This window comes from Eleutherodactylus coqui, chromosome 2, assembly GCF_035609145.1.
Source record: "Eleutherodactylus coqui strain aEleCoq1 chromosome 2, aEleCoq1.hap1, whole genome shotgun sequence".
In the NCBI taxonomy this organism is placed as follows: domain Eukaryota; kingdom Metazoa; phylum Chordata; class Amphibia; order Anura; family Eleutherodactylidae; genus Eleutherodactylus; species Eleutherodactylus coqui.
In genome coordinates, this window is record NC_089838.1 from 119,416,661 (window position 1) to 119,431,511 (window position 14,851).

Sequence of the window (14,851 nt, forward strand, 5' to 3'; positions counted from 1 at the left end):
ACAGTACCATATAATTAAATATTCCTGCTTTATGTATTATCTGATGTTGTGGTTCCTTTTAATCCTAGACCTTGATTACTTGGCTCAGTTCAGCGCAATACCTGCTTCAAGACGGCATCCTGTAGGTTCCAGTAATCAAGGGATGCATTCTTCACCTTTACACTTAATAATTGGAAGTCCCATTAAAGAAGAAGATGAGCCTCAGGATGTAGATCTTACAACAAGAAAGCCATATCTTGTAAAACAGGATTTAAAAGAGAACGTTAAACAGGTAATCAGTATATTAGATATTCAGTAGTTGGTAAGTGATGTCTTTGGTTAGTCCTATGAATTATGTGCACTCTGTGCTATGTCTGATATAGCAAGTGTCATTACATACAGTAGATCACTGACATGCCAAAAGTCCTTGGTCAATAAATTAATATCATGTAAGACCCCCTTTAGCGAAGCGAAGTTCAGCAACTCGACGTGGCATCGATTCTGCAAGTAGATGGCAGAGATCCAGACGGATCTTGAGCCATGCCATCTGGATAGCTGCCCACATCTCCGTGGTATTTGTAGGTGTGGGGTGTTTAGTGTGAATGGACCTCTACCACATCCCATAAATGCTCAATTGGGCTCATATTAGGCGAACATGCAGGCCATATCATTTGTTTGAACTCTACAGAATGCTCCTCAAACCAATTCTGGACAGCTTGGGCCTCATGGAATGGTGCCTTAATCTGCTTGGAATATCCCATCTTTGTGGGGGTACATGAAGTCCATGAAGGGCTGCAGTTAGTCAGCAAGCAGTGAAACATGGCACTTGTCAATGATGTGTTTAGGTGGACCAGTGCACCCAACCCATACCATGACAACACACCCTACACCAGTATGGAACCACCACCAGCCTGCACAGTGCCTTGTTGACAACTGGGATCCATGGCTTCATGGGATCTGCACCACACACAAACAATACCATCCTCCCTAGACAATTGGTAATGTGACTCATCAGACCACTCCAAATGTTGCCAGTCCTTTAGGGTCCAGCTCGCAAACTCACAAGCCTAGGTGAGGCACTGTATGGTGGTGTTAACGGAGGCACTATCTTTGGTCTTAGACTCACTTATTCCATGACACTGTCCACTGTGGCTGGCATTACCACCCACAGTGGACATCACAGTGGCCACCTCCGGTACTTAATGATCATGACCAGCAGCACCTCGCTAGAATTGTCCCTATGATCAGACAAGCGACTCATATGAGAAATCCGATCCACATACAATGCAGTTTCTTTTTTTCTTTTTTTTTTTTACAGATTTGTGGCGCGCGCGTGTACGTGTGTGCATAGTTTATTGTACATGTTGTAGCACTTATGATTATAATATCTAAATGTCACTGATATGTAATGGCATTCATAGACTCTCAATTTATTTCTTTTTCTAGCCTTCAAAACCAGCAAGCAGTGAACAGTTTGCCATTAACTCTTCACCGGTTTCCATTTCTCGGACACCAGATTCAGCTGAAAAAGTGGAAAAGCTTGTTTCATCCCAGTTCAAACAAAACTTTTCAGTCAATGGCACAAAAGTTTTAAGTATGTGGTTTTTTTAGTGTTCACATATTGCTTCTGCACAGTTATGGGCATGAGCTCATCACAACAAAGATTGTGAAGTTTGACCATGTCCATACATAGGTATAGTTTACAGCTTTTTCGTTTGAATTCTGGAATGTGCAGGTGGGGTACAGCAAATACAGATGTGTCCTTCCTTACCTCCTTCACCAGTTATTAATTATGCCAAAATAAATAGCACAAGATAACTTTGGGAAAAGAAATCTTATTTTACTCACTATGGCTTTTATTTCTTCAAAGCTGGTCATCTTGTGCCGCTCAACTTTCTTGGCATAACTCAAAATGGGCTAAGAGGTGAGGGAGGGTACATCTGTAATTATGTATAAACAATTGTCTGATAGTGAAGAAAAAGAAGTATGTGTGTGTGTAGAATTATATATACACACTTTTAAAAAAAAATGAATATAGCTACCTAGCATTTCTTTGATATCAAACAAATGTGTATACATATAAACAATGACCTTTTCGCAAGTTCAACTTTCCTTTGGGGACTAAAAAAAATGTAGAAGTCCTTTTTAAAAAAGTTTTATTAATTAGTTGAAAAAATAAAAGGTATAAATAGAGAAAAAGTTGCTTTCCCCTCCCCCCCCCCAACTTTTAATAACACTGATGAATTTTGCTAACTACAGGATAACCTGTGATCTTTATGTATGTTGGTGTGCTGAAACCCAAAATCATATTCATTTCCTCCAGTCACGTCTAGTTTTTCCTGCAAAACTCTGCTTACTAATAAACTGTTAGAGTAAAAACATAATGTGAGTGAAATTATAATTTATTGTTTTATTGGTATGTGGTCCCTAGAATGTATATGGGATGTCCTTGGAGAGCACATGTTACCCAGTGACTAAAATATGTTGGCTAGAAAGATCTGAAATATTTTCATATGGACGAGGAGCTTGTAATGCATTGACATCAAAGGACTTATTGAGTCAATGGGATGTGATAATTATCTACCTGCAGAATGGAGGCTTGTTTTTGACAATTCAAAGAGAAGTCTAAAGTGTGTGTGTTGCTTCGCAATATATTAGCTTCCATTCCTATTGCTCACTCGGTAAATATGAGAGAAACTTATGAATCCATGAGAAACATTGTCCAAAAAATCAAATATAATGATCATTGCTGGATTTTATGTGGCTACCTGAAAGTTATATTAATTCTAGGACAATTTTACGATTAGTGAAAAGAATATCAAGAATGAACCACTTGTTAATCCTCATAGTGTTGCTTCCCCCCACCCACTGCATATAAAATTGGGACTTATGAACTAGTTCGTTAGGGCTTTGGATCGAGATGGTGAGTGCTTCAAGTACATCTGTACCAAATTTCCTGCTCTTTCACGTGAGAAGTTAAAAGCTGGCATATATGATGGATGCAAATAAGGCTTCTAATCAAAGACAGTGAATTCCTTAATACCATGAAAATCATAGAAAATAATGCTTGATCTGCTTTTTCTGACGTCATTACAGATTTCCTTGGAAACTTTAGGACCAAAAATTATAACCGTATAGTTCAACATTTGTTGATTGCTTTTTAAAGACTGGGTGCAAATATGAGTGTCAAATTGCATCTCCTTCATAGCCACCTGAACTACTTCCCCTCAAATCTTGGATCTATGAGAGAGGAACAAGGAGAAAGCTTTTACCATGACATCAAAGCCATGGAACATAAATATCAGGGCAGATGGAACCAAACACGATGGCAGACTACTGCTGGTGTTTACAACGTGACAGTCCTAGGCACAACTATTCCAGAGCATCCAAAAAAACCAAACTATAAATTTGGTATTGTAGTAATCATACTGTTCTATAGAGCGAAGTGGTTATGTCGTTTTTGCCACAGTATGAATGGCATGAAAACAAGAGCCCTCACACCCCAAAGATGACGGAATTGCATTTGATGTTTTTCCCATTTCACTTAGAAATGTTTACATTCTTTCAGTAAATTATATGGTTTACTAAATAGCACCACGTAAAAATACAACTCCCTACACAAAAAACAAGCCCTCCCACAACTACGTCAATGGATCAATAAGAGTTGATTTTTTTATTTTTTTTTAAAGTGGGGGAGTACCAAAACGAAAATGAAAAAAAGGGCCACATCCTTAAGGGGCTAATAACTTCTATCTTTCTCTTGCAGGTCCAAAGATGCTTAGCTCTGCGAGTTCAGAAGTTGCTTTTTCACTGTCCGACAAAATAGTAGATTCATTGGCAAGTGAGAAATCTGGAGCACCACTAACATCTGTTCAAATTAATTTTATTAGAAATATGATTGAAGAAACCCTTGATGACTTCAGGTAATTTTACCAAACTTTTGATTAATCCTGCAGCACAACTTATTGAAAAAACTGAAATCAACTTCTGCTTCCTGTCATTTCACGAAGTGTTAAATGCAAAAGTGTAGGTGCCTATTGAAAATACCTAAAAGGGTTTTCCCACAAAGTTAAACATGGTTCATTACATAGCTGATGGCAGAACAAGCATTTTCAATCCGTGGGTTGTATCCACTTGTGTCCACTCTTTTTGGTGACCATGTGTGCACAGTACAGTACTATGCTCCTGTCTCCTAACTACAGGTTGTGCAGTGTACATGTGAGCATACAATACAGTGAAAGGGGGCTGTGGGAGTGGTGCATCACATTACATAGCACATCCACATATCGATACTGCAGAGCAGAAATACCTTGCACCCATGGTGAGAGAGGAGAATCATAAACATTAAGAGTATGTTCATACGGCGGAAATTTGCAGTAGATTTGCATCAAATCCATTGTAACTCAGCGCCTGTAAAGTCTTCTATTCATTTAAACAGATTTCAGATCCACAAGTGGAAAAAGTAACAAGTCGTTTCTTGATGCAGATTCTGCGCTGATTCAGAGTTGGTAATTCACCTGTGCAGAGTAGTCCATCGACAAATGCTAAATCTGTGCGCAAATTCACAGCTTAGAGCGGGGCAAATCAATGGCTTGGTTGTGGATTTTTGCTGCAATTTTAAAGGTGAAATCCGCACAAAGAAATCGGTTCCAAATTCTTTCAAGTGACCATACCTTGGCCCCTTAAGGACGAGGCTGTTTTGTACCTTAAGGACCAGACAGTTTTTAGGGATTTTTACTGCCTAGGGCTATTTTTTTAAATATCTTTTTCACTGCCTTCTTTTGTTTGTTTGTTTTTTTGTTTGTTTTATTGGGGGTAAAAAGCTAAAAAAAAATTTTTTCACATTTATAGTTCATTTTAGTGTAAATATACAAATTTTAAAAAGTATTGGGAACAGGATCCTCATTTTGTTTTGGACGTTTTGATATATAATATGTATGGTTTTGGATTATAGGGCGCATATAGCGATGTTTTTGGTTGGCGTCGGCTTTGGGTTATTTTCTTATGTATATATTGTTTTTATTATGTAAAAAAATTTTTTTTCTTTAACTTATGTATGTAATTATTCTTTTTACTATCCATGTCCCCCAATGATGTCATATAAGACCTCTGGGGGACATTCACATGTTTGTTTTTGTTTTTTTTATTTGACATTTTTTCACTGTAGCTGAGGCATACATAGGAGCCTCAGTTACAAGGAGATAAATCATTAGTCACTGGCAGAGCTGATCAGGGTCTGCTGAGATCCTGCTTCTGATTGATTGCAGAAGCCGGAAGCTTTAATTCCCGCCGTAATTTTACATACAGCTGGGCTTTAAGCATGCTTGGTCCTTAATTGGTTAACATTGGTATATGAATTTATATAGCATATGGTCCCAAAAGTATAGGATATAGTTGTATTAGTTGGAACTCCCCCTATAACTTTCTCCATTTGTTCTAGGCTGTAATATCTGTGCATAATTGGGAGGCAGTGGATCTGTTTTAGTCAATTTTCTTCCTCTTTAGATTAAATTACCTAGTCTGTATGGAAATGCAGTCTAAAAATACAGCTTCAACTTTTCTGAACCTTCCCACTGCTTAACTTTTTTTTATTAATGTTTGTAATATTTTTAACTATTTGAGCAAATTTCTGCTCATCTAGTATTTGAGCTTTTTTTTTGTCTGATTTCATATTATCAGTAACTATGTACTATGGCATGCCAGATTAGGAGGAGTTTTACAATTCCAAAATGTCACATCCCCATGTGTTGACTGAATGATTTGTGTTAAGTGAAAACTAATTGCACAAAGCATATTTCCTGTTTGGTTTGATTTGTTGTATGTATAGTATACGATCATATTGTTAAACCCCATTTGGTTAGTAAACTCCTTTTAAAAGATTGTTTCATAAGACTTTACATTATGTTGCTCTTACAATGACCTGAAAACTCCCTTCATGGTTTCTCAGTATATTAAGACAGTCTACCAGATGGGTTTATGTCGGATAGTTCTTAATAAGAAACGCGTCTGACAGTGGGAGACTCTGACCCTTTTCAGCATTGTGAACTGTGATGGGGCTCGGGAGGAACTGTTCTGAGCAGATAGACTTCTAACCAGCTGTTGGAATTGAAAGCCTGTGAACCACATATGTAGATCTAGAGCTAAAGTCCTCGAGAGACTGTAAAACCAGTTGTCAGTAATAGATCTCGAAATGCAGCAGTAGTGTGCTTGCAAAACTTTTTTTTAAATCTAATGCTTTTTGCTAATGATCTATCAAGCGTATATAAATTATCCTAAGTCTTCTATACATATTTTTTTTCCTACCCAAACACTCAGTTGGTTTTGTCAGCCATGGAAAAAATCTGCATGTGATAAAGGGGTATTTCAAAAGTTATATTTAAGCTTAAATATGCCTAAAGTGTACTTTTTTTTTCTAAAGTGGAAAAGCAAAACAAATTGCTATGCACATACTATATTGATTCTGTACTGTTTTGGCATGATCATTCCCTAGTCCTCCTTGCTTTGCAGCTGTTTACACTGATACAATGACACTTCACTGGTTTCTTGTGGCTTGTTGAAGCCCGCTGCTATGGTTTGTTTATTTTGATGTCAAGTTGTAGTGATTGCCAAAAGGGCAAGAATTGCCCCAGTTGAAAACCCTCATAAACCTCTTAACGACTGCTCATATGCACGGACGGCGCCCTTATTCTGCAGTGCCATCTTTTGACGGCGGCTGCATCAGAAGCCTGTCATGGGTCTCCCGTGCCAAGGAGAGCAGTTGTTCAGCTGTCATATGTATAACAGCGCGGACCAAAGAAACCACAGATCCTCTCGACCGTTGGACTACTGCGATGTGATCGCAGAGTCCCGATGCGTTGCTATGGCACTTGAATACAGCTTCGGGGACTGCTAGCTATGGTATAGTAGTGTATTAGAAGAATGAAAAAATATGGTGATATTCAGGTCCTCTAGTGAGACAAAAAAAAAGTGTTCTTGAGAACAATTAAAGATAACTACCTTACCCAACTTGTACTAGAGCCAACTAGAGGAAGGGCCATTCTGGACTTCTTATTAACCAACAGACTAGACAGATTCATGGGGGTGCAGGTTGATGGACACTTGGGAAATAGTGACCACAATATAATTTGTCATTTAGTAGAGAAAGCCCTATCAGGGAGCAATAAAAAAACTGAACTTTAGTAAAGCAAAATTTGATCAGCTCAGAATTACTTTCTGCCACATTAAATGAGACAAATGTCCTCAAAAATAACAGTACCGACAACAAATGGGAGAAGTTCAAAAACATCTTAAATACCTCATGTGAGCAGTTCATACCCTTCAAAAATAAAAGCACTACAAATAGACAGAAGCCAATGTGGCTAAACAAGTTTGTAAGGTGCAATAATTGAAAAAAAGAAAGCGTTTAAATTACTAAAACAAAAAAATGCAGTGAAGAAGCACTAAAAACCTACAGTAAAAAAAAACTAATATGTAAGGAAAACATAAAAACTGCCAAGGAAAATGCAGACACACTGATTGCCAAACAGAGCAGAAATAACCCTAAACTATTTTTCAATTACATAAACTTTAAAAGGATCTGCACTGAAAGCACTGGCCCTTTAACAAATACTTTTAGGTCGAATCATAAATGATGATGGGGAGAAGGCAAATCTGTTAAATAGTTTTTTCTCAAGTATATTCATGAGAGAAAATGTCACACAAGATGTAAGGTAATAAATTGAACCCTCCACTGAATATCACCTGCCTAACGCAGGAAGAAGTCCAGAGCCAGCTAAAAAAAAAATTGAAATCAACAAATCGCCGGGCCGAGGTGGAATCCACTCATGGGTTCTAAGGTGAAGTAAGTGACGTGATAGACAGGCTGCTATTTCTTATATTGAGGGACTGTATTGAGAATGGGATTGTACCACTGGATTGGTGCATTGCCAATGTGGTTCCAATATACATAATGTTCAAGAAGAGAGCCTGGTAACTACAGGACGGTAAGTTTCAGTTCAATAATTGGAAAACTATTCGAGGGGCTTCTAAGAGATGCCATCCTGGAATACCTCAAGGAAAACAAGAGTATAACACTTCATCAACATAGGTTGATGGGGGGACTATCACGTCAAACTAACTCTATCAGCTTCTACAATAAAGTAGCATATTTTTTTGTGTTTAAGATGCATTTTTTTTTTTGCAAATATTTTGTTTAAAAATCGCACCGCATCTTATACATGGAATGTTAGTTTTCGTTGGAAACAATCCGACAAAAAATTACATAAATGTTGGCTGCAAGGTACCACTCACAGGTGTGCGAGAGCCCTTAGGGCTCTGTCACACTACTGGAGCGGGGAGGCAGAGCAGCGGCGCACAGAGCAGCAGCGTGGAGAAGCAGAGCAGCGGCGCGACTAGGTGAGTATGCCTGCACACACACACACACACACACACACACACACACACACACACACACACACACACACACACACACACACACATACATTACACACACAGCACATATACAGTGCATGCATGCATACATACAGCACAGTCTACTCACCAGCTGTCTCCTCTCAGTGCTGACCGGCCGGTCTTCTGTCTCCTGCGCTTGGTCTCCATAGCAACCTGTAAACAGCAACCTCTTGCGAGACAGCGGTGGTGCTGTGAAGAGCTACAGAGACCTGTCGGGCAGCACGGAGAGGGCGGTCCGGTGAGTATAACAGGGACCTATAGTGGGATTTAAACTTAAAACAGTACTATGCAGTTTTATGTTTAAACCTTATTTTTCTAAATTTTGGGTGGGAAAGTAGGGGCGCATCTTATACACGGAAAAATACAGTAAGCTCTAGGCTGAACCTGGGAGAGTCTATTGATCTCATATATCTAGACTTTTCTAAAGCATTTGACACCGTGCCGCATAATAGGTTAATGTATAAAATGAGCCCGCTCGGTCTGGTCGAAAACGTGTGTATTTGGGTAAAGAACTGGCTTTGAGATGGAAAGCAGAGGGTGGTAATAAATGGTTCGTACTCTGATTAAGAGGTTCATTACTAGGCCTCATTCTGTTCAATATATTTATCAATGACCTAATAGAGGGGCTGCACAGTAAATTATCGATATTTGCAGACAATACGAAATTATACAAGATAATTAATACAACGGAGGGCAATGTACAGCTGCAAATGGACCTAGATATGTTGGGGGTTTGTGTAGAAAAATGGCAAATGAAGTTCAACATTGTAAAATGTAAGGTTATGCACATCGGCAGGATAAATGGATATTATTAATATACACTAAATGGGGGAAAGTGATATGGAAAAAGACCTGGGGATACTAGTTGACTGCAGACTCAACTTGAGCAATCAATGACAGTCAGCTTCTGCAAAGGCAAATAAAGTTTTGGGGTGCATTAAAATTAAAAGAAGCATAGGGATAAGGATATTATACTTCCACTATATAAGGCACTTATCAGGCCTCATATGGAATACTGTGTACTTCTGAACATCAGTAATCAGGAACGACATTGCAGTGCTTGAGGGGGGTTTAATGATGGGCAACTAAATTAATGGAATGAGAGAACTGGAATACCCAGAGAGGCTGTCATCATTGAGATTATTCACCCTAGAGAAAAGACTGTTAAGGGGCGACCAAATAACTATGTATCAATTCATTAGGGGATCATCTCCCATGATCTGTTTATACTCAGGGCATCCTCTATTTTTAGAGAAAAGGGGGTTTCATCACCAACACAGAAGGGGGTTCTTTACTGTAAGAGCAGTGAGACTGTGGAACTCTCTGCCTGAGGATGTGGGGATGGAAAAATTCATAGAGGAGTTTTAAGAGGGGAGTAGATGTCTTTCTACAGCGCTATGATATTACAGGATATAGATAATTGGTGACCAGCGGGTTGTTGATCCGGGTCTTACAGACAGTTAGAAACTATTAGAGGTTGATCCAGGGATTATTCTGACTGCCATTAAGGAGTCAGGAAGGAATTTTTCCCCCCCAAATAGTTAATTGGCTTCAGCCTCTGGGGGGGTTTGCCTCTGGATCAACAAGGAGGCTGAAACAGGCTAAACTAGATGGACATTTTCTTCATTCAACCTAACATACTATGTTACTATGTTACACTTTTGATGGAGTGGTCACTGGAAATGTGCACATGGGAAGCCCTGAGGCTCCACTTATTAGAACTTCCTGTCCTTGTTTAGTCATGCCTATACCACTGTACGGCTGGGTTTACACAGGGCGCATTGCCAGCGGAAATCTCGCAGTTTGGCCACAGTGAAAAACCTCAAGATTTCCGCCGGGAAAGCGCTGCTTCAAAACCCGCGGTACTTAGCTGCGGGTTTTTGAAGCGGCTTGGCTGCACACTTCTCCGTTGTGGCCAGCACTCCCATAGAGGAGAGCGCGGCCGCAGCGTAAAAAAAAAAGAATGGAAATGCTGCAGCTGGCGAATCCGCGCCGCAACGCCAGTATCTATTTAACCCTCCTGTGAAGGAATAGTACACTACATATACAGTGGGTAGACAAAAATATAGAAACACAAAAGCTGTAGTTGTGCTTTATTTTTGTCACAACCCTATGCAATGATTGCCCGTCTTTGTCACTCGTCACACACCTTTCCGTCCACGCAGGTGTTTGTCGGTTGCGGTTTTTCGTGTCTTGCTGTATGCGGTCAGAATCTTGGATACTGTGCCTCGTGATACAGCAAAAACCTGTGATACAACAATAATTTGAACGCGTTGAAATTCTATCAACTCTGCCATGATTACCTCACAACTGCGCAGAACACTATCTCAAAGACAAATGCATTTTTTTTTTTTTTTTTACACTAAAATTTTTCTTTTTCAGGTAAGAGCTTATATGTAAAGCCCTTCCCTGAAAAAGAATGCAGGGGTGCCAGCAGACCATTGTTATCAATGGAGCCGCCGGCAGCAGCCGTGGCTCCATTGAAAACAATGCGTGCATGTCCTAGCCATGCAGGCACGCACCTGCAAAGTACGGACATGTGCACACACCATATGGAATGCATTGTTGCAAATAGAAGCGTGTTTTTGTGCGTGCGTATGTACGTACAAAAACATGCTCGTGTGAACGCACCCTATAGAGCAAAATTTCTAGCACTTGCAGGAGGTGATCACGAGCTGCTTCACCCCCTGAATAACCAATCAAATTCTAATAACCTTACAACGTTCCTCTTTGAAATGCTTACCACCTTGTGCATACGCATGTATTTTATAGCTTGCATAAACAAATTATTTTACAAATTTATGCTATTGCAAACAAAACAACCTTTGAAAAAGACACATCCAGTACATAAACAAGAAAGAAAGTTACAATACCTAGAAGCAGAAGTACAAGGACATTTGCTTGCAAGAAGAATAAATTGTTTTTTTCTTCTTCTGACCTGCTGCTTTGTGAATTGTGATGGCACAGAAAAAAATGTGTTTTAACACTATTCTACTTCAGTTACTCTCATATGAGATTTTAACCTAATGTGCAAGTGTCTGTAACTTTAGAATAATCGGATTCCTGGATGCTGGTAAGTATACCTTGGTCTAAACGGATGGATACCCTAAAAAGATACCTAAATTAACGTAAAGTGCATATATAAATGTCTGAATTGAGCTGCATATTACATGGAGAGCTATTATGTGTGAGAACCCCCCCCCCCACCCCCCCACCCCAACACCCCAACCACACTGGTGCTGTGAGAATATGATACATAGCAAGAGTCTCCAACATGTACATGGTGAATGGCTCTAAAACGCTCAATCAACACAACATTGAATGAAATCTATAACGTTAGTGTTAAAACGCCTCATTGATGATTGTGAATCAGTGCTAAGATTGACCATAGCTTTTGTTAGCATATTGTGTGTTGTTTTTTGCTGTAATTTCTTTACTTCTTTCTTTTTAGAGAAGCATGTCACCGAGATATTATCAATTTACAAGTGGAGATGATAAAGCAGTTTCACATACAATCGGTATGTATAAGGAATATTTGCTTCTAGTTAACAGTAAAGTGGGGATAAAACAGGAAATATTGGCAGAAACAAGATGTTAAACAACCAAATGCCTTTAAAATTACCTTACATATTGATGTGTCTGTTTTTTTGCAATATGAGAAAAGGGTTTTGTGCATGGCAATTCCAAAAAAGATATTTTAATATTAAGTGTGCCGGTGGAAGTAACATTTTGCAGACTTGCTGCCTCAGCATTTGTAGAGGAGAAGAATTCTTGTAATAAAACTTAATAAAGAGAGAACTATGGGAAAAAGAAGTTATTAAGGATGTTACATTGCTTTCTAAGTTACTGGTAGTCTGTTCATTTAATATTATTTTAATGCTTTGTACCATTAGAGGGAAGGTTCATTTCACAGCATGTAATGTGACACAGAGAGCTGGTAAGCCGTGGTGCAATGCAGAGCTAGTGAAATCATAAGTGGGTTCTGGGACTCTCCGTGACTTGTTCTGAACACACAGCAGCTCTGTTTAGTAGTAGTAAACCTAATTAATGTGTTCGAAGATATAGCACGTCTTCAAATAGTCTTTGCAGGAAAATGTGACTTGGAAAGTTATGCATTATCTGTAAGAATGTATCATAATGATTGTATAGAACCCATTTTAGCAGCTGCATAAGAAAAAATAAAGTGATATCTCAGTAGTTTGGACATAAAAGGACTAAGAAATGTAGCTGCCACATTTTAGTTCTCATCTCTACGTTTGCAGATGTTGTGTGCTTTTTGTTGCTTTAAAAAAAAAATACCCTTGATATTTCTTTTGGCATTGGTTTCAAAACTTGCCGAATGATCCAAAATCTCATCTCTGTGTGTCTACTAACACCAATAAACTAAGTTCTATCAATCCTTGTAGCAAACGGTACCTGCTGTTTAACACCCTTTTTTTTTCTCTGAATGTTTAAAAAATATTCTCTGTCTGTTTTCTTTGTTAAACTGTTGGTGGTTTTTATTTACATGAAAATGAATTGTGCGTAGCTGTGTGTAAGTAAGGCATTTGTGTCTCTTTGTTATATCCTTTAAAGGCGTATACCCATAATTTTCACCTGTCCACTCTATGGGACTGCTGGAGATCGCTGACCACTTGTGCGTGGATTGGAAAGGGTTAAAAGGGACTGCAAGAGATATCCAATTTGTATCCTGGTTTTCCTAGGGGGCTTACTCTTTCTGCCGTTATACAACGGTACTATATGCTGGCTAAAGCCAGTACTGCATGAGGTGACACATTGGATAGGTTCCGACAGCAGAGAGGCTGGCAATATACAGTAAGAGAACCCTGACGGATGTCTTCCAACATCGGAGCTGTACAGCCTTAAATCATATTGTTTTCAGAGGTCAGACAGTGGATTGGAAAGGGTTAAATGAAGCAGTGAGCATGCTACATTCAAAAACCTCACTGCGGGGAATGCGGCGAGAGGAAAAGAAAGGACCACCATTCTTTGAATCAGTAGGGGTCTCGGAGATAAATCCCCCCCCATCACTCAGATTTTCATAAATTCTCAGAATACCGCTTTAATGTGTCTCCTTTTTTTGTATGTACATACATTCATAATTTTCTTTCTTTCTCTTTTAGAATGAAATTCAAATGTTACTTGAAAGATACTCCGTAAATGAAAACTTAGTCGCCGAAATAGAAAAACTTCGGGAAGAAAATAAAAGGTTAAAAGCTCATTATTAAAAGACAATGGACTTTTTGCCGAAGGAGTGTTTTTTCGATGCTTTTTCATAACCTTTTGTCATATTGATAGGATTACTTATTTAGCAATATTGTCATTGAGTGTGCGACCGTTTGTCACCCCTATCTTTTTTTTAAGTAGGGATAGACTATCATTGGACAAGAATCACGTGAAGGAAGGGACTGCAATGGGGAGCAGGTTAATAATATGGCTTTTCCCCCAAAGAGATATATGATGGGTTTCCAAAGAAAGTACGTTTGCAGGGCATCACACATCTCTTCCGAGAGATTAGTGAGCACGCTGATAGTACTATTCCTTGTCTTGTGGTTGTCTGCCCTAGCATCTGGAAAATAAGAGAAGGCGCAGGTGACAACATCCTAGATTTTCTTCCGATATATTGTACTATCTCGGATCTAAAGCAATAAGTAATGTTTCTTAGGTCTGAGATATAAAAACATGTTGCTGTATGATGTAAATGATTTGCTCACATACCGAAGTGCCTGTTTTTCTTATACACTCTGGACTTAACTTGCGTTTTTAAAATGCACAGTCTTGTCAGCAATGATTCATTGTGATATTTCACAGAATGTTTAAATAAATCCTTTTTTTTTTTTTTTTATAAGAAATCCAGTAACACTTTTTTTATAAATATCTTGTATTTATTTAGATAATAAAATTTAATGTTTTTTGTTATTTGCAGCATTACAATATAAATATTTGACATTTTGTATTTTTAAATGTAAAAAGCTAACTTTTTGGTGATACTTGTCTGTCTTGTTTTTATTTCGGTTATTTTGGTGTGAAATTGTCTTGTTAGAGTTGCTCTAATTAACTTTTTATTTCAAATCTGATATAGAAAGTAATTTTATTTAAATCATAAATATAAATGCCGTTTTAATCCTCTTCAGCACTACATCAATATTATGTAATAAGAGAAGAAATGGTACTGTGGCTAAGTCTGATTGATGTCCAGTCAAGCATGATAACAAAAATTAAAAGGTGTACCTAGAGAATCACGGTGCCTTTTATACTGATATTAAATCATTGAATGATTTAATGACCTTGAATTTTAATAAATTGCTTTTATATTCAATCATAGTGATTTTGGCGAGTTTTCGAGCAGAGACCTTTTTACAGCTATGGTTTGTCATCTACAGATGTTAAGAAAAGTTGTGCAATTTTCAGTAAAATTTCA

General features: G+C 38.4%; 1 protein-coding gene across 2 annotated transcripts in view; it reads left to right on the forward strand.

Moving 5' to 3' along the window:
• The window catches only part of NEDD1 (NEDD1 gamma-tubulin ring complex targeting factor), a 40,139-nt gene extending 25,721 nt beyond the window's left edge, over nt 1–14,418 (forward strand). For both annotated transcript variants that reach the window (XM_066591464.1, XM_066591465.1), the window contains exons 11-15: nt 69–271; nt 1,426–1,573; nt 3,746–3,902; nt 11,882–11,948; nt 13,554–14,418. In XM_066591464.1, coding sequence (XP_066447561.1) covers nt 69–271; nt 1,426–1,573; nt 3,746–3,902; nt 11,882–11,948; nt 13,554–13,658 — 680 coding nt within the window. In that variant the 3' untranslated portion in view covers nt 13,659–14,418. The remainder of the gene's footprint in view (nt 1–68; nt 272–1,425; nt 1,574–3,745; nt 3,903–11,881; nt 11,949–13,553) is intronic.
• The last annotated feature ends 433 nt before the right edge of the window (nt 14,419–14,851 follow it).